At 39.4% G+C, this 19,904-nt stretch overlaps 1 protein-coding gene across 2 annotated transcripts in view; it reads left to right on the top strand.

Moving 5' to 3' along the window:
* CFAP91 (cilia and flagella associated protein 91) overlaps positions 1 to 19,904 on the top strand; it is a 99,237-nt gene that overhangs the window by 61,272 nt on the left and 18,061 nt on the right. For both annotated transcript variants that reach the window (XM_059163965.1, XM_059163964.1), the window contains exons 11-16: positions 8,230 to 8,346; positions 9,733 to 9,804; positions 10,965 to 11,111; positions 14,389 to 14,610; positions 17,398 to 17,546; positions 18,329 to 18,420. In XM_059163965.1, coding sequence (XP_059019948.1) covers positions 8,230 to 8,346; positions 9,733 to 9,804; positions 10,965 to 11,111; positions 14,389 to 14,610; positions 17,398 to 17,546; positions 18,329 to 18,420 — 799 coding nt within the window. The remainder of the gene's footprint in view (positions 1 to 8,229; positions 8,347 to 9,732; positions 9,805 to 10,964; positions 11,112 to 14,388; positions 14,611 to 17,397; positions 17,547 to 18,328; positions 18,421 to 19,904) is intronic.

The following is a 19,904-nucleotide window of genomic DNA, read 5'->3' as shown; positions in this document are numbered from 1 at the left end:
GTTCCTAGTATCAGGAATTACTGCTGGTTTTAATAGTGTAATAGGCCTCATTTTCTCCCTTTTAGATTTGTTACCGGGGACTCGGGAAGAAAGGGAGTCACATTCAAGTCCTTTCTCATCTGGTTTAAAGCTCAACTAAATGAGAAAGTGCAATGGTTATCCCCATAATACAAGTTACACAGCACCCCACAGCTGTGCTTCCCATTTGTTAGTTGGACTGTAAGTGTACAGACTCTAGAATTCGTGATTTATGATCATGCTGCTCCGTCTTTAGCATGCATCACAATCACCTAGAGGGCTTAAAACACATGTCGCTGGGCCCACCCCTCAAAGTTTCTGATTGAGTAGGTCAGGGGTGGGGCTGGAGTATTTGCATGTGGTACAAGTTTCCAGATAACCCAATCTTCAGAAATTGCCATTGGAGACACACTGGTTTGTGATAATCTCATCATTGGCCCATGCATTTGTTTGTTCATTTGGCTTTGGGAATAGCATAAGAATCCACAGTAGCCTATACTCAATATAAAAATTAAGACCATGGGGCGCCTGGGTGGCTCAGTTGTTAAAGCGTCTGATTCTTGATTTCAGCTCAGGTCACGATCTCAGAGTCCTGAGATAGAGCCCCACTGTGGCTCCATGCTAGATGGGGAGCCTGCTTAATATTCTCTCTCTCCCTCTTCCTCTGCCTCTACCCACCCCACCAAGGCACACATTGCCCTTTCTCTCTATCAGTAAATAAATAAATAAGGACTTTCACAATAATTCACGTATATCTATGTGTTTTTTTCCCACCTCATCACCCCATCTCCGTTTACCCATTCTGAACTTGGTGTTCATTATCCTCTCACTTTCTGTAAGAGTTTCTTTCAAATACTCTTTATTAGGGTATGGAAGTTCTCTTCTACTCCTGTTTTACTAAAGATGTTTTATCTGTATCTATTGAGGTAATTATATATTTTAAAAATTATTGAATAGGGAACATTTATGTTTATGTTTTTGTTTTTTTTAAATGAACAATCTATCCTTACATACTGGGAATGAACCTAACTTGGATAAGATTTTTTTTTTTAAGATTTTATTTATTTATTTGACAGAGATCACAAGTAGGCGGAGAGGCAGGCAGAGAGAAAGGGGGAAGCAGGCTCCCTGCGGAGCAGAGAGCCTGATGCAAGGCTCGATTCCAGGACCCTTAGATCATGACCTGAGCCAAAGGCAGAGGCTTAACCCACTGAGCCACCGAGGTGCCCAAGATGTTTTATTTTTAATACACTGTTGGATATTAAGGAGGGCACTTGTTATGATGAGCCCTGTGTGTTATATGTAAGTGATGAATCACTAAATTCTATTCCTGAAACCAATACTACACTATATGTTAACTAACTAGAATTCAAATAAAAATTTGAAAAAGAAAAAAAATCATTGTTGGATTTGATTTATTAATATGTTTTTCAGAATTTTGATTCCATATTCATGAGTGAAACAACCTTATTTTTCTCTCATTTTGACTCTGTATGGCTTTGGTGTTAGAGTGATGCAGGTCTTCTGAAATGACTGCAGAGTATTCCTTCTTTTCTACTTTTGGAAAGAGTTTAAGTTTAAAGTGATCTAGTCCTTCAATTCAGTAGAATACTTATATTAAAATTATCTGAGACCGATGTTTTCTTCATGGAAAAATTCTAACTACTCCTTCAGTTTCCTCACTAGTTATAGAACTGTCTGCATTGTTTTGGTAAATTATATCTTCTTTTTTTTAAATTTCTTTTTTATTATTATTTTTATTTTTTATGGAGGGAGAGAAGAAAGGGGCAGGAGAGGGGCAGAGAATGAGGTAGAGAGAGAATCTTAGGGGATCCATGCCCAACTGCAGAGCCCAATGCGGGACTTATCTCAGTACCGTGAGATTGTGACTGGAGCCAAACCAAGAGTCAGACATTTAACTAACTAAGCAAATCAGGTGCCCTGGTAAATTACATTTTCCTTATAAAGTGTTTTGTGCCTAACTTTTCATGTTTTTTTGCATGTGGTTGTTGATAGTATTATTTAAATCTTTTTAGTGTTTGTGGTATCTATAGTCATGCCTACTTTTTTTCATTTGTAATACTATTTATTTTTGCTTTCACTTGCTTTCCTTACTTGGTTTTACAGGAGGCTTATTAATTTCCTTGGTATTGTTTTTCCAAAGAATGAAATTTTTACTTTGCTGATTTTCTCTTTTATATATATATATTTTTAGTCACATTAACTCCCATTCATATACATCTTTCCTCTTTCTTTCTGTTTTGTTGTTCTTTTCCTTAAAGTAGTCATGTAGCTCATTAATTTTCAGGCAGTCATCAGTTTTATAAAAGTATTGAAGGGTAAGCATTTCCTTCAAAACACTGATTTTGGGGGCGCCTGGGTGGCTCAGTTGGTTGGACGACTGCCTTCAGCTCAGGTCATGATCCTGGAGTCCCAGGATCGAGTCCCACATCAGGCTCCCAGCTCCATGGGGAGTCTGCTTCTCTCTCTAACCTTCTCCTCGCTCATGTGCTCTCTCTCACTGTCTCTCTCTCAAGTAAATAAATAAAATCTTAAGAAAAAAAAATGTTTTTAAAAACACTGATTTTGGTATATTCCATTAGTTTTGATTTTATCAATATTAGTATCTAATTTTTTAAAACATCTGTTATGGTTTTTGAACCTGTGAGTGTTTAAGTTTTTAAATTTCCAAATATGCAGGAATTTTAACTCATTTTTGAATTAACTTCTAACTCCTTTGCTCTATGGTCAAGGATCCCTATTCTTTGAAACTTAGTGAGGCTTGTCTTGTGAACTAGTTTACATATAAAATAATCTAAGTTTTACATATAGAGCTTTTTTACATATAAAATATTTTACATATAAAATAATATGTTACATATAAAATAATCTAAGTCCACCTTCAGATAATGCTGCCACTTTACGTGCAGTGTAGGTTCCTTATAGCAGATTATTCCCCGTTCATCCCTACTGTCCGTGTGGCACTCCTGTCATTCACTTCACTGATCCATATGCTATAATAACCAATATATTCTTACTCTCATTGCTTTAACATTTCTATTTTGGATCAATTAAAAATAAGAAAAAATACTTTATTTTACCTTCATTTATTCTTTCTATGGCACTGTTCCTTTATAGGAATGCAAGTTTATGACCTATGTCATTTTGCTCCTACCTGAAGCAACTGGAGAACTTGGTTTACATTTATTATAAGGAAGGTCTCCTGGCAATAAACTCTCTCAGTTTTTGTTTGTCTCAGGAAGTCTTTATTTCTTCTGTATGATTTTTTTTTTTTTTAGATAATTCACATACCATTAAATTCACTCTTTTAAAATAAACAATTCAGGTTTTTTTAGTATACATATATACACAAGGTTGTTCAACCATCATCATTATTTAATTCCAAAACATTCTCATTATCCCCAAAAGAAACCCATACCCATTGGCAGTCACTCCCAATTGCCTTCTTCTCCCTATCCCCCAGCAACCACTCATATTTCTTTTTATGGATTTGCCTATTCTGAACATTTCATATAAATGAAATCAAACAATGTATGGCCTTTTGTGTCTAGCTTCTTTCACTTAGCACAATGTTTTCAAAGTTCATCCATGTTGTGGTAGGTACCTTATTGCTTTGTATGACTGTACAATATTCCATTATGTGGATATATCACATTTTGTTTACCTACTCATCAATTGATACAGTTGATAGAAATTTGAGTAGTTTCTACTTTTTATCTATTATAAACTATGGTGCTTTGCACATATGTGTACAATTTGTGTGTGGACATAAATTTTTCAGTTCTTTTGGCAATATACCTAGGAATGGAATTCCTGAGTCACCAGGTAACTCTTACACTTCTTGAAGTACTCCCAGAATATTTCAAAAGTGGCTACACTGTTTTACATTCCCACCAAGAATGTATGAGGATTCTGATTTCTCCGTATTTTTGTCCTCACTTATTATTGCCCGTCTTTTTTATTATAGCCATCCTAGCTCACCCAATGAGATTCCTGCATGGTATCTCATTGTGGTTTAGAATTGCATTTGTCATAATAATTAATGAATTTTAGCACCTTTTTCATGTGCTTTTTGGTCATATGTACATCTTTTTTTTTTTAAGATTTTGTTTATTTATTTGCGCGAGAGAGAGACAGCGTAAGAGAGTGAGCAAGCACAAGCTGGGGGAGGGACAGAGGGGAGAGGGAGAAGCAGGCTCTCTGCCAAGCCGGAGCCCGATTCAGGGCTTGATCCCAGGACCTTGGGATCATGACCTGAGCCAAAGGCAGATGCTTAACCCACTGAGCCACTCAGGTACTCCAGGGCATTTGCATATCTTTTTTGGGGAAAAGTCTATTCAGATCCTTTGCTTATTTTTTAATTGGTTGTCTTTTTATTGTTTATAATAGACATTACTTTAAATGTCTATTTACTGTTGAGTTGTAGGAGTTTTGTATATATTCTGAGGACTATTCCCTTGTCAGATGTGATTTGCAGATTTTCCTCCCATTCTGTGGGATGTGTTTTTACTTTGATAGGATCCTTTGAAACAGGTAAGTTTAAAATTGTGATCTTTTCAGTTTTGAATAATTATTTTATTGAGTGAATTCTAGGTTGGCGGGATTTTTTTCCAACACTTCAAAGATTTCACTCTCGCATGGATTTTTTTTTTTTTTAAGATTTTGTTTATTTATTAGAGAGAGAGTGAGCAAGAGCATGGGCAGGGAGGAGGGACAGGGGGAAGCTGAAGCCGATTCCCACTGAGCAGGGAGCCCGATGCAGGACTCGATGCCAGGACCCCAGAATCATGACCTAGCTGAAGGCAGATGCTTAACCGACTGAGCCACCCAGGCATCCTGCATAGATGTTTTCTGATTAGAATTCCACTGTAATTTTTAATCTTCATTCCTCAGTAACGAAGGTGTGTTTTCTATCTTCTTTCAGACTTCTCTCTTTGTCTTTCTCTAAATGTTATATGCCTGGGGTGTGTGTGTGTGTGTGTGTGTGTGTGTGTGTATGTGTGTGTGTCTGTGTGTGTATGTGTGTGTTAAGGTACATGTCTTGCTTAATGTTTTCTAAGCTTTCCGGATTTCTGGGTTGGTGTTTGTTATTACTTTGGGCAAGTTTCCAGCCATTATTATTTCAAATATTTATTCTGCATTCTCTCTTTCTTCTCCAATTGGCATTCCACTTACACATATTACTCCTTGTGATATTGTCTCACAGTTCTTAGATGTTCTGTTCTGTTTCTTTGTTTTTCCTTGCATTTCAGTTTGGGAAGTTTTTATTGACATATCTTCAAGTTCCTGGAGTCTTTTTTTTTTTTTTTAATCTTTTTTTAGCTGTGTTGATTCTACCAATGAGCCTATTGGTAGCATTCTCCATTCCTGTTATAGTGTTTTGACTTCTAGTCTTTCCTTTTGATTCTTTGGGTTTCTGTCTCTGCTTACGTTACTTATCTGTTCTTGCTTGTCATCTTCCTTTTCCATTAGAGCCCTTAACATAGTAATCATTGTTATTTTAAATTTTCTGTCTGATAATTCCAACATGTATATCATATCTGACTCTGGTTCTGATGGTTACTTCTCTTTTTAGAGTATTTTTTTTTTCCTTGCCTTTGTAATGCCTTTTAATTTTTTTGCTGATAGCTTGACATCTGTTATCAAACAATAGTAACTGAGGTAAATAGACTATAGTGTGGCATTTATATTAATCTGGCTAGATGTTGGGCTGTGTTTAATGTTTGTTATAGCTGATGTCAGAGGATTCACATTCTTCTACAGTCCTTGTTTTTAATCTGTCCTCTTGGCTTTGGGATGAGATGCCATTATATGGTGTCTGTCAGTCTGGAATATTGGTTTGAATTAAAGAGAGTCACTAAATATTAGATTTATGTCCAAATAGTGTATTTACTTGGTCTTATGGTTACATTATTTTGAGAATCCAGTATCAGAAATATAAAGGTATAGGTGGTATAAGGCTTTAAAAAATACTTCATGAGCTATGTCACAGTAACCATAGAGGAGAAATATCTAGAATAGTATAAAATAATTTCCACAGTACAGTATTTTCAGGCTATTCTTGGTAGTAATTTAGGTTAGAATATATTTTTGAAGACTTGTCAAATTACTTATGTCCTAAAGGAGATTAAAGAGTGTACCAATGAATACTTTCTTCTATTTATGAAAATCATGGATTGAACTCAGTTGCCTAATGTATTTGTCTTTTAAGCATGTTAAAATGTATTGTTTGGTAACAACATTTCCTCGATATTCTCATATTCATTCATATTCCCCCTCCCAAGAGCTTTACCTTTCTAGACAATAAGACAGATTGAAGGGATTCTCATATACTTTTATTTGTTGGTTTTATTATACTTTTCATTAGACTTCTTGACCAAACATTTTTCCCTTAACTGTGAAAATGAATTGCCTTTTTTCCAAAATTTAAATTATTTGTTTCTTTTCTCTTATATTTAGAATTTATTTGCTGACTGGGAAAAATATCCACATAGTTCAAAATTCATAAATTATACAAAAGTATTAAATGTAAATCTTCTATCCCTGTCTCCCAGCTATGCAGTTCCTTCTTTGGAGGCCACCAGTGTTTTTTAGTTTCATATCTTCCTGTCCAGAGATATCTTACAAACAAATATATTCATATCTATATAGAGAAATATACACATGTATATATGTGTGTATTTAGAAATATGTAAGAACAAATAAAAATACCTATGAGTATCTTCTTAAATTTTTTTACACAAATAATACATAATACACACTGTCTGTCTGTGCTTTTATTATTTAATATATGTTGGAGATCATCCCATATTGCATTACATCATTTTTTACAGATTTTTCATCATATAAATGTTCCATGTCTACCCCGTCCCCACTTGATGGATATTTATATTGTCCCAAGTTTTTTGTATATAAGAAAAATACTATATTGAGTGATCTTATTTGCATATAATTTGGTACATGTATGAGCAACATATCTAGAAGAAAATTCCTAGACATGAATTACTGACCCACAATATGCCTGCATTTATAGTTTTGATGGATGCTGATAAATTTTCTTACATAAATGATGTACTAATTGCTGAGTGTGTGAGAGTGCCTGCTTTTCCAGATCCCTACCAACATATTATGAATGATTGGTTTTAAGATGGTTTCTCGTGGTGCTGTTTAAGGCAACGCACTCAAGAGATGCCTGAGCTTAAAATTATTATTTTTTTGACTGCTGCTGCTTTCTGTTGATTCTATATATTAGAGCTCTATATATTAGAGCTGTTGTGTATTTGGTGTCAGTTTCATTTTGTAGAAACTCAGAGGGTTCTGTTAAAACCACAATAATTTCGTGTGGTTTCAAATTTTACTCAACTTGCATATTTTTATTAATTTCAAGTTTTGGCTTAGTGCTTATTTTGTCACTTCTCTCTGTTTTCTGTGGGAAAACTAATATAAAAATCATATGATGAAAAACATTCTAAAATATGATTTTTAAAAGACAGATCAGGTTTTTTGATCCTTTTAAGTTACAAGTATCCCCCTATGGCTGAAAATAGAAACAATGAACAAAACCTTATGTCATATATAATTTGGGGGACTTCTGGTGACTAAAAGTAAAATAAGTAAAAATGTATGTTGAAATCAAAGCACATGCACACACTGTTTCTCAAGAAAACAAGTTCATTTTCAGAAAAACTGAGGTGCAGTCCTTCATGGTCAAAGGAAAGCCCTTTCTTCACTAGGAGACAATTGCCATTTAATGCTCCTCAATTCCCCCATAACAACAGAACATACCAAATATTTCTGTCATTTGTGGCACAGGGAAATTTTCTATCACTCAGGTACTTACTTGAAATAGCTAATTGGCTCTTATGGAAGAATAGGATTTGGAGGTTTTGCTTGCATACACACCACAAAACCTTTCAAAATCTCAAAAAAAATTTTTTTAATTCCCCAAATCTTTGACTAAAATGGATAAACCTAGAATATGTGCTTGGTTTATTCAGTGTTAGCAGATGTTTAGGAATATCATACCATCCCTTGGGTCAAACAAGCTCCCAGTTTTGGCCCTTCTCAAACTGTCATAGCATAACCATAGTGAAGACTATTTCTGATTGATACTTGATCTGTGGCCTAGATTGAGTAGTGGAAGAAAATACAAAGGTAAGAAATGACGCTAGTTGGTGTGTTTGATTTCAGGCAATACTGGATAAGAAGAATAGAGTTCTTGAACCAAAGAAAGTTTTGCGCTTTCTTCAAAGAAAGGCTCTACCTCAACCTCGGCTTCCAACTCCAACCTTGGAAATGAGTTCCAATGTAAGTTTGAAACTTTATTTGAAATGCTAAATTCAGTATTGCTGTTTGTTTATTCTTATACTTTGGGTTAAAAACAAACCTAACTTAACAGAGTTACCTTTTCAAGATCTGACTTATGGCTTTTCTTATGCTTCAAACATCAGACCATTACGAATAAGCAAAATGAAATCTTCCTAAGAAAAATGGGCATCAGAAGGTAATCCTCATGTGTGTCAAATAAGAAAAGATGAAATGATGATCAGTTACCATAACCATCTTGCCCATGGGAAGGTGGCTATGAGCTGGAGTCAGAAAGGAGGGAAATAGCAGTGATGTCACGAGGACAGGCCAGCTTCTGAGGTGGGACTGGCTCCAAGAGTTCACCCTGACCAAGGTCACACTTCACCTTCATAGGTCTCCAAACTTAGTTTGGGCAAGGTACCAGAGTCAGTCAGGATTTAGGACTGACTTGGACTCAGCAGCTTCCGCACCCCCACAAGAAAGTGCTAGAGATGCCACAGTACAGATGTATTGCTTGACAGAAGGATTACTGCCTCCCTTGTAGAGGAGGATATTCTTCTTAGCAGTCCTTTTCCTCAGCCCACTATCTCCCAGTATAGGCAGTTCTCACAAGATGCCAGAAGGTGGTTGTGTGTTGTCAGAGGGAGAAACATTGGCAGGAGGTCTCATTAGTGCTTCTGAAGGGTCACCTGTGTGGAGACCCTGCTCCAGTACTCCCACTGACTGCCCGGGATATGCTTCTGGAGTTCCCCTTTCTAGGCTTTGTGCCAGTCACTCCCTGTGGTTCACATTGTCTTTCGCATGTGTTCATGCTGTTGATTTCTGTTGCTTTCTCTTGCATTCAGGGGCACTTTAAGTCAATTTGCAGGCTCTGCTTTCTGCTTTTGGTATATAGTTACTTAAGGTGATTTTTGTAGATGGCTATTCTTGTCCATTTTGATTTTACCAGCTTTTCTAAATTCTTGAGAGAAGTACCTTACTCTAGACTCCAACATAGACTAGTTGTATTCCTTGTCTACTCATGAACAAACATGAAAAAACTATTACAAAAGGGATGTTATAAGCAATACTTGCTGCTTCAAGAAAGATTTTGCTAGAAAGGAGTATAGGAAAATGAAAATGACTTAATTTGTAGGGATAGAGTGAGTTTTTTGCTTTTGATATGATTTTTTAATGATGTCTTATGATAAAAAATAATTTTAACAATACAGGAAGTAACATTTAAAATACTATATGTTCAATGAGTACTGTAGGCCTTATTTATTTCTCTTCAAATCCTTCTGGCATCTAGCACAGTCTCTTTTGCTTGATCTAAGTCTTCAAAAAAATATTTGATGCTGACCGCTACTCTTTTCAGCCTGCTTGGTTCTCACTTTGTTCTTTTAGGAAGAAGAAGATATAGAGATGGCTGTGATCTACCTTCAAAAGTTACTCCGGGGAAGAGCCGTTCAGAACATGGTATGTACAGTCCAACCACTGGTCCTGTGCTTCTTCTTTGAGAATAGATTTATAGAAGGTGTATGTACTCGGTTCCTTGGGGTGAATTCCCTCTTACACCCTGCTGTCTGATGGAACTGTGTGCTCCTGAATTACCTACCCATTCCCTTCTACTGTCAGAGTTTGTCCAAGTGGGTGGCATAGGGTCAGGGAGAGAAAGGACCTGCCTGCTGTTTGTCACAGTTGTCACCGAGGCAAAGTAAAATTAGTATCTTCCTTAGAATCACTAAATCCAACAATTTTCTTACCTGAATTTCGACTTATTTTATAAAAAGTTTATTTAGTTAAGTAATCTCGACACCCAACATGGAGCTTGAACTCATGACCCCTACCCCCCAAGATCAAGAGTTGCATGCTCTATCAACTGAGCCAGCCAGGTGCTTCTGAATTTTTACTATTAAGGCATCATAGACTAAATGGATTCCCTAATTTTCCACAATGTCACAATTATTTGAGTTTGTATATAGCTAGCACTACCTGAATAATAAATAGCTAAGTAATGCTAACTACAGTTTTGAACCCATACTATAAGCTCACATTATATATTCTTTGCTTTACATTTATCATCTCAGTTTTTTCTATCAGTTACCCCATTTTATAGGCAAGTGGTGTGAGTCTGAGAGTATATTAACTACTAGCAAATTCAACTCTGGTCTTCCTGACTGTAAAGCCTTCACCACATTATTTGTGCAAGCACACTTCAATTTTAAAACGGACTGATACAAAGCACCAGCAAAAAGATCTCTTGGAAAAGAAAGCATGGCTATGAAAAAGAGCATCCTCAGGCATCTTTGGGAAGGAGAACAGAAAATGAAGGGGAGGGTCTGGTTTCTTAATATGATACTATAGAAACCACTTTATCTTTGAGAGGTATTTTGAGAAACTGAGTAAACAACTGCTAAGTAAGCTCTTTCTCGACCTGAGCAGCTGGAGGTGTAGAAAAGAATGCAGAGCTCTAAGCCCTGTGGAACACCCCTGCTCTGTGAAGGCAGAACCGAACCCACCGTTCACCAGTCCCTCACCAGTCACTGCAGGAGCCTTAGGGTCCCGCACAGGGGATGCTAACTTACAAGTCTCTTTATTTGATTTGATTTGATTTGATTTGATTTGATTTGATACAGATGTTTGAAGGGAAGGAAAAGCGGCTGGAGTTGATCCAGGAGCTGCGTACCAGCCACGCACTACAAGAGGACGACAGGCTGCTGAAGAAAGCCGAGAAGCAAGTGACGCTGGCCTTGCAGCGGCAGAGGAACTTGCATGAGCACAAGGTTCTTTCCTTTTCTTTCTTGTTATGTCATTTCCCCAGATTTTTATTATTGAGCAGGTGGCGTTACCACAACAGTAAATGAAATGACAAAAAAGAACCACCCCAACCCCATCACTCTATCATAGTTGTGTTTTAAATAACAGCCTGCAGCAGCAGTCCAGAATTGGAATGGGATGTGCCCTTGCTGAACTGGATGTGGTCTTATTTTATTTGCAAAAGAAAAAAAAAAAAAAACCACCACATTTTAAAAAGGCTCTCCCTTCCAATTTTCTTAAATATTTGGTTATTGTACTCAGTAGAATTGGGGCTCAACAGAATGAAAAGTAGTAAAGGCAGAAAAAAAAAAGACATAAGATTTATTTATTTATTTAAAGATTTTTTATTTATTTATTTGACAGAGAGAAATCACAAGTAGATGGAGAGGCAGGCAGAGAGAGAGAGAGGGAAGCAGGCTCCCTGCTGAGCAGAGAGCCCGATGCGGGACTCGATCCCAGGACCCTGAGATCACGACCTGAGCCGAAGGCAGCGGCTTAACCCACTGAGCCACCCAGGCGCCCCCAGACATAAGATTTATTATAAAAAGCAGCACTTGTTTATGAGTTTTGGAGCTGTTCATAGTGTATGCTGGTTAAACCACATCTAAAATATGTTGTTATCTCATGGTATTTGGTATCCTGTGATTTTCATCAGTGTCACCTGACAACAGCTGCTAATTGCAGCTCTTCCCCAAAAGTTGTAAATGTTTTCCTATGGCATTTATCCATGTATACAGTTTTCAATATTTCTGACTACAGAATAGACATACTTTTACTATCTCTCCCACTTATCTCTAAATCAGCGTGAAAAAGAAACCGTTTGCAGAGTCTTGTGTTATAAGAAAGCTAATAGTGGAGTTAATATGACCCACCCTTAGTAGTGTACACAACACTTGTGCCATGTGGGACTGGGCATAAATGGTAGGCAGCTTGAGAATGAATGTGTTACGTCTTTCCCATGACACCAGGCTTGTAGATACTCTCTGAGTTTGGGGTTGATGGTGTAGAGAAGGGAGGAAGAAAGCCACAGACTGTGAGACCCAACAGAGGGACCGAGAAAGAAGAATGGAATGTGGACACGAGAGTTTCTGAATCTGGAGGTCTCAGAGCCCTCAAAATGACAGAGACAAGGCTGCACTACTGTTCCGATGGGAACAGAATGGCCTAGAAATACCAGGACCCAAGAACTGGATGGAAAAATGCCCTCCTTGGCCCTTCAGAGTTTCTGATTATAGACTTCAGCAGGTGCACCTAAGCTAGCCCAGACTTTTTTTTTCTTTTTCTTTATTTTTTTTTTTAAGATTTTATTTATTTATTTGACAGACAGATCACAAGCAAGCAGAGAGGCAGGCAGAGAGAGAGGAGGAAGCAGGCTCCCCACTGAGCCGAGAGCCCGATGCGGGGCTCAATCCCAGGACCCTGAGATTATGACCTGAGCCGAAGGCAGGGGCTTTAACCCACTGAGCCACCCAGGCACCCCCAGCCCAGGCTGTTTAACTCATGTGTCCCAGTTCATAGGTAAACACTTGACTGATACCATCTCAGCTAAGAGCTGAGGGAGTCGTTAACAGAAAGAGCTGTCCCCTAACAAAGGACTTGCCCTGCTTACCTTCTGCTGTACCTAGATACACCACTGATATGCAGGAGTCTGAGGGAGGGGGCAACTCACATCTACCTCCAGCTGATCCTCTCCTATTCTCCTCTTGTATTTTCTTCGGGGCATAGTACAGAAAATGCACAATTCCCAATTATGTAATGCATTGCGTGATATGATCACAGCAAAATCACCTTCCTAAAGATTTTTACTTAATTTTCAAATTAGATTGTACTACCTTAGCATACTCAAATTTCCTGCTGAAGGAGAAGGCTGGACACGAACAGGTAGCCACTTGGGATTTTAAAGGTTGCATCTGCCCCATAACGGAGGGAGCTTGTGATCCTGAGACAAGGAGAGAATCTGTTTGTGGTCTCTGGGCTGAATGACCACTGTTGATAAATGTAAGGAGCAGTGAGGCACTCTTAGTGTGGCCCTTTCTTTCCACCTCCTCCTGTCATATAAGTAGAGCTGAACTTTGTGGTTAGAAAGTATGTGCGGGCTGGGTGGAGGTGAGGGAGGGTGCTGGCGCTAACGTCCGCACTTGAATGGCAGTCTCCCACAGCCTCATCATCTTTGAGACCGATGTGGGTTTCCTCCCTTCAGAGACAAACCAGAGAAGAGCACAGCACAGAAGAACTGTCAGGACTGAGGGAGTGTATGACTGGGAGATGAGCCCTTTCCCTTAAACTGGAGGATAGGAAAAGGAACGGGATGAAGTTGCAAAGGATTCAATCTTCCTAAACACTTTCATTCTCTCTGTCAAAGCCAGGACAGACAGATCCATAAATAGATACTGTGGCTTATTCCTGCCAGAGAACTCCAGGCCCCAGCTTTACCTCAATGATTACATAGACCTGTAGGCTTTTTCTTGCTCTGTTTCAAAGATAGTTCTTAATGACTTTGAAGTTATTTAAAAGAATATGGTACCACAGTTTCTACTTTCATGTTATTCAAGACCTTAGAATCCCCCAAACTTGTGTCAAAGGACCAAGCGTTAAAAAATTAAAAGGTATCATGAGTGAATTTCTAGAAGGTTCTATTTTATTGAACTCCAAAAACTTTTTTTAAAAAAACCTTGACATTTCCCTTCATATCTGGGAAGATAGAAGTACTTTACCTTCTGGAAAAAATGAAAAAAAAATTTTGTGTGGGTATTAACTAATGTTTTGCTAAATCCCCCTCATAATTTGAGGACTGTAATCTGTCAGTGACTGACTAAGCAATCCACTTTCTCATGTCTCAGTTTGATCATAAGTTTTCTTAGTAAGAATCCTTGGGGCCGGGCTGCCTGGGTAGCTCAGTGGATTAAGCCTTTGCCTTCAGCTCAGGTCATGATTTCGGGGTACTGGGATCGAGTCCAGCATCGGACTCTCTGCTCAGCAGGGAGCCTGCTTCCCCCTCTCTCTCTGCCTGCCTCTGCCTACTTGTGACCTCTCTCTGTGTCAAATAAATAAATAAATAAATAAATATTTAAAAAGAAGAGTCGTTGGGGTGATGCCAACCTAGTGATAATACTCCTAATAAACACTAAGTGTATTCTGAAAATGAAGTGACTGTCAGGAGTTCTGGGTAATCCAGCCTCCCTCCATACACATCCGCATGCTTAGTAGAATTTGTATCCTTAAAATTTTACTATGGTTTTTAAGGTCTCACTGGTCGAAAACCATTTGGCTGGACTGGAAGGAAGGGCGCTGGCAGACATGTTTGACTTCCTGTCCAAAGAGCTGGTGAGACTACAGGAAGAGCGGAGGATCCATGCTTTTGCCATGCTGGCCGAGCGGCAGCGGAGGATGCGAGAAGCTGAAGAGAGTGGTCGGCGCCAAGTTGAGCAAAGGCGCCTGAGGGAGGAGGACCAGATATTTAAGGAGGCAAGTCGGGGGCGCAGCTGGATGGCTGAGGAGCCGAATCAAACCAGAGGATACTCATGATATGAAATGGCACTTGTTTTTTGTTTCTCATTGTGTTCTACAAATATGTATTATGTTCCTATGATGTGCTAGGCACTGTGAGATACTTTGGAGGGAAGAAACCAGACATGGTCCCCTTTCTCCTGGAGCGTAAGTACTATGTAACATGCAAATATGTGTAGGATGAGAAAATATAGTACGTTTCATGAAGCAAACAGATGGGGCCCAGTGGCACATTTTAAACAGGTTACTCTTTTTGCTGTGTGGAGAACAGGTTGGAAGGAGTGCAGAGTGGAAACCAGGAGATCAGGAAGGAGGCCGTGGAAGTAGTTAAAGCCAGTGAGAAACAGGAAGAAGTCAAAGAAACTGTCCAGTTTCTGGCCTAATCAACTGGAAGATGATAGTACCGTTTTTTGATGTGGGAAAGCGGAGCATGGAATTAATTTAAGGGCAGGGGTAGAATCAGGAATTTGATTTTTATTAGGCTTGAGACATTCTAGTGGAGGTGGCATTTCAGTGGTGGATAGCTAAGATGGAATTTAGAAGAGAGGTTTTGGCTAAAGATATAAACTAGAGCACCAGGTTGGTAAGTTAGAATTCTGACCAAGACCTAATGAGTGTGAAATTCCAAAGTGAACAGGATGTAAATTCAGAGGAAGTCCAAGGAGCTAATTATATCTCAAAGCACTCACCCTCATCAAGAATATAAAAGCTCAAGTGTTAAAATAGAAGGGGATTTATGAAGAAGATTCCTTTAGAGAGAACTGTGCTGTGACTACCCGTTACACCTCCTACCTCACTCCCACCCCCCAACACACACCAAAACACACCCAGAGGTTGGTTTCTTTTACTGCAGTCATCGGCTAGCTTGATACATACTCTTTCAGTTAGGGCGTCTGACGCCCTGGGCATGGAGAAGAGGGAAGCTGGGCCAGCTGGCTGCCCAGGGATAGAAGAGGCTCTATGGGTGGCTAGCATACCCAGAATATGTCAAGGCAAAGGCTGTGTGAGAGTTTCCCCTGGTCCAAATGTGGGCCACATGGGAAAGAGAGATAGAACCCACCTGGATCTTAAACATTTTCCAAGAGGGCTGTCTAAATTGTATGTGTGGATACTCAGTTCAAAAAAAAAAAAAAAAAAAAAAGGGCGTCCATTTGAGATCTTCTTACTTGATCTGAGATTTTCAGGATTTACCCAATTCTTTCCTTTTTTTTTTTTTTTTTTAAGGATTTATTTATTTGACAGAGACACAGCAAGAGAGGGAACACAAGCAGAGGAAGTGGGAGAGGGAGAAGGCAGGCTTCCCATCAAGCAGGGAGCCCGATGCTGGGCTTGTTCCCAGGACCCTGGGATCATGACCTAAGCTGAAAGCAGACACTTAATGACTGAGCCACCCAGGCTCCCCGATTTACCCAATTCTTACGGTATTAGGATTGATTCTTGAATAGTATTTGTTTTGTGTGTGTGCTTCAAGTTTTTTTTTTTTTTTTAAGCCAAAGAGATTGCTCTCCCTCTATACAGCATAAGAATTTTTGAGTTACATATTGTCATGTTCAGCCTTTTAACTGGGGTGGCAGATCATCTACAATGTGTAACAGCCTATAATCCATATTCTAGCTATTTATGATTGCATACTTAGGGAGGAAAACTGTAAAGAAAAGGGAATGTTTACCATAAAGTCATGACAGTGGGAAGGGTCTGTGGTCAAGAAAAACCCATAGCGGACTTCTAGAATTCTAGCAGTGGCTACATGGGTACTGGCTTTACCCTAATTCAGTGCACAGGACATCTGTCACTGTGCACTTTTTAAAATGTGTGTTCTACTTCACAATTTCAGAAAGCTTAAAAAAGCAACAGTCCAGGGTATGATAGTTCAAAAATTCATCAGAGACTCAGGATCCTTCTAGCTTTCTACTTTTTTGTCCTTAAGGCATGGCCCTCATGGCAGTTTAAGATGACTTCTGGTGCTCCAGGATTATGTCCCCATGATGTGAGACGTGAAAAGAGAAAAACAAAAAAGCTAGGTTACTCCCTTTAAGAATCTTTCCTAGGGGGACCTGGGTGGCTCAGTTAAGTGTCCGATTCTCGATTCTGCTCAGGTCACGATCTCAGGGTACCGAGAATGAGTCCTGCCTCAGGCTACACACTGGGTTGAGCCTGCTTAAGATTCTCTCTCTCCCCGACTTGGTTGTGTTCTCTCTCTCTCTCTTAAAAAAAAAAAAAAAAGAATCCTTTTTAGAAAGTACACGGATGACTGCTGCGTATATTCCCTCAACCAGAACTATGGTTACTAGGAAATGTAGTCTTTAGACACCTGTTGACACAACTAAAACTCAGGGGCTCTGTTATATAAGAGAAAGGAGAGAAAGGACATTGGGAAATAAACTCTTAATCTCTGCTACAGTTGGGTAGTTTGACCAAGTCACATCACTGGAAAGAACAAAGCCAGGATCCAAAACAGGGTTATTGACTGAGGCCCATGGTCCTTCTGCAGTGTTGTATTGCCCACCCTAAGTAAGCCTCATAAAGTGGGCTAGATGGATAGGGCCTGCCCGGACTGGGTGGGTAGGTGGGCTTGAAACAGACTGACCAGACGGAGGAAAAAAGGAATGATCAATGAGGGAACTATTGACTTAAAGAACGAAATAGATGTGCTTAAAAGACATTAGCCAATGTTTGTTCATTTTTTGGGTCTTGTTTACAGTAGTATTCCTAGTCTTAGTAAGGAGGTATTTTTATTTTTTGCAGGTGATTAAAGTTCACCAAAGTACTGTAACTTCCTATCTGGAAGACATAATACTGAACACTGAAGAGAACACTGCAGAAGAACAAGCCAGGGCAGAAATTGAGAAGATGGCTAAGGAAATCAATGACATTGCTTATGAAATGGAGAGCCGGTTTGTACCAAGACACCAGAGGGCAGGATGGGCAGTCCATTTACTGTTACCAATATGTATTTTTCAAGAGCTTAAGATTTTACCTTTAAGGAGAAACAAGTATATATCTCCCGCTTCAGTGTCCATTGTTTTTTTTTTTTTTTTTTTTTTAAAGATTTTATTTATTTATTTGACAGAGAGAGAGATCACAAGTAGGCAGAGAGTCAGGCAGGGGGGGGGGGGGCGGAGCAGCTCCCCGCCGAGCAAAAAGCCCGATGTGGGGCTCTATCCCAGGACCCTGAGATCATGACCTGAGCTGAAGGGGCGGCTTAATCCACTGAGCCACCCAGGTGCCCCATTGTCCATTGTTTTAATTGCATAATTCCTTAGAAGTCAATGTGCCTAAACCTTTGTATGGCAGGAGCATGGGGAGTCGGATTTTCAGTGATCCTCTGCAGTCTGGATCACTAACATGTACTTTTACAATACCACAAAGCATGAAAGCAATGTGAATAAGTATGTGCAGTATGACTTCACCCCAAAGGTTTTGGCTTCTTGCATAAGTTATATTTCTAACATTCCTTTCCTGGCAGGCAGGTTAACTAAAGGACAGGATCAAACCTGAATTTGCATGAAATCAACCAAGCCCTCTGGCAGAATAATATTTCAGACAACTTAATCAAGGAAAAGGCAGTGGTGGGATTTGAGCAGTGGAGTCCTTCGCATAAGGAGAACTTAAGTAGAAATCAGAAGCTCAAGTGAGGCAACAAAGGAAATAGTTTAATTTGTTTTTTATTTTTTAGTCGAACTCAGCTTCAGTCAGAGGAGATTGTTGCTGAGTTGGTTTATAGTTTCCTGATCCCAGAAGTGCAAAAGGACTATGTCAAAGAAAAAGGTAAGCCAATGTAATGCTTCACTTTGCGATTTCCTTTAAAAGATATAAATTATTTTCAATATCCCTGAGATTTAAAATTGAGCAGAAGTATAAAGAAATTTCTGAAGGAGAATCACTGAGTTTTTATTTCAGAGCTTGTCAAGTTCTCTTCATGCTCTCTGATTCCAGAGTACAATCAGTCTAGTATAGATGTAATGCAGTTCTAGTAAGTGTGACGGAGTATCACAAGCAAAACCTTCTTTAAGAATTTGGTAAAAAAAAAAAAAAAAGAATTTGGTTTAAGGCAAATGTTGACAATATGCAGGATTTTCAGAGTGCGCTAGCCTTTTGGAGGTGGAACACATACAGGGTGGGTGTTGGAAAGCTGAGATGCTTAAAGGGTTTAAATCTATTCTGCTGCTCTGCCTGTGCCCCAGATAACTTAGTTTCTGCCAGGACTGTATCTAAGTATGAATATCTTCATTTGTCAAAAGTGGCATGTCTTGAAGACTGATGCTTTTAGTTAATAGAGAAAGAAAAATATTGTCTTAAAAAATGTTCTTGGGGCACCTGGGTGACTCAGTCAGTAAAGCATCTGATTCTTGATTTTGGCTCAGGTCATGATCTCAGGGTCTTGGGATCAAGCCCCACATCTGGCTCCATGCTCCACGTGGAGTCTGCTTGAGATTTTCCCTCTCCTTCTGCCTAACCCCCCAGGCCCCACAGAATACTTCTTTGGAGCTTTCAGCCTATTGGTGATAGGTTAGCAGAGACAAAGGGGTGCAACCAGAAGCAAGAAGTGAAATAACTTCCAAGGAAGATGGCCAAGTAGGAAGATCCTAAGCTGACCTTGTCCCACAGTTACACATAGATGACACACATATCAGTGTAAGCAACCCAGAAAACAATCTGAAAACTGGAAGAACACACTCTCAACATCTAAATGTAGAGAAGAGATCACATCAAAAATGGTAGGAAGGGGGCACCTGGGTGGCTCAGTGGGTTAAGCCGCTGCCTTCGGCTCAGGTCATGGTCTCAGGGTCCTGGGATCGAGTCCCGCATCGGGCTCTCTGCTCAGCGGGGAGCCTGCTTCCCTCTCTCTCTGCCTGCCTCTCTGTCTACAAAAAAAAAAAAAAAAAAAATGGTAGGAAGTGCATAGACAGGTCAGAAACCAAACTGACCCGTGACTCTGTCCATGGAAGGGACACTGCAAGCATAGAGAAAGGAAAACAGCAGATCCTACACGAGACACCCCAGGCAAGGGGCACCTGCACAGGGAAGATGAATCCCTATAACATCTGGTTTTGAAAACCACAGGGGCTTAACTTCACAAGTTTTACAATCAGCAGGGCTCAACATCTGGTACTTTGTAACAGTGGCTTGGCTCTAGAGAGCCAGAAGGCAATAGGAAGCAGTCCCCATCCTTAAAGAGACAGCATAACAAACAGCTCTACTGGGATACAGCATGGAAGCAGCAGTTTAAGTCTATGAGAAGACTTACTAAT

Source organism: Mustela lutreola, chromosome 2, assembly GCF_030435805.1.
Source record: "Mustela lutreola isolate mMusLut2 chromosome 2, mMusLut2.pri, whole genome shotgun sequence".
In the NCBI taxonomy this organism is placed as follows: domain Eukaryota; kingdom Metazoa; phylum Chordata; class Mammalia; order Carnivora; family Mustelidae; genus Mustela; species Mustela lutreola.
Note: the sequence above shows the minus strand (reverse complement) of the source record. Positions and strands in the feature narration are given on the sequence as shown.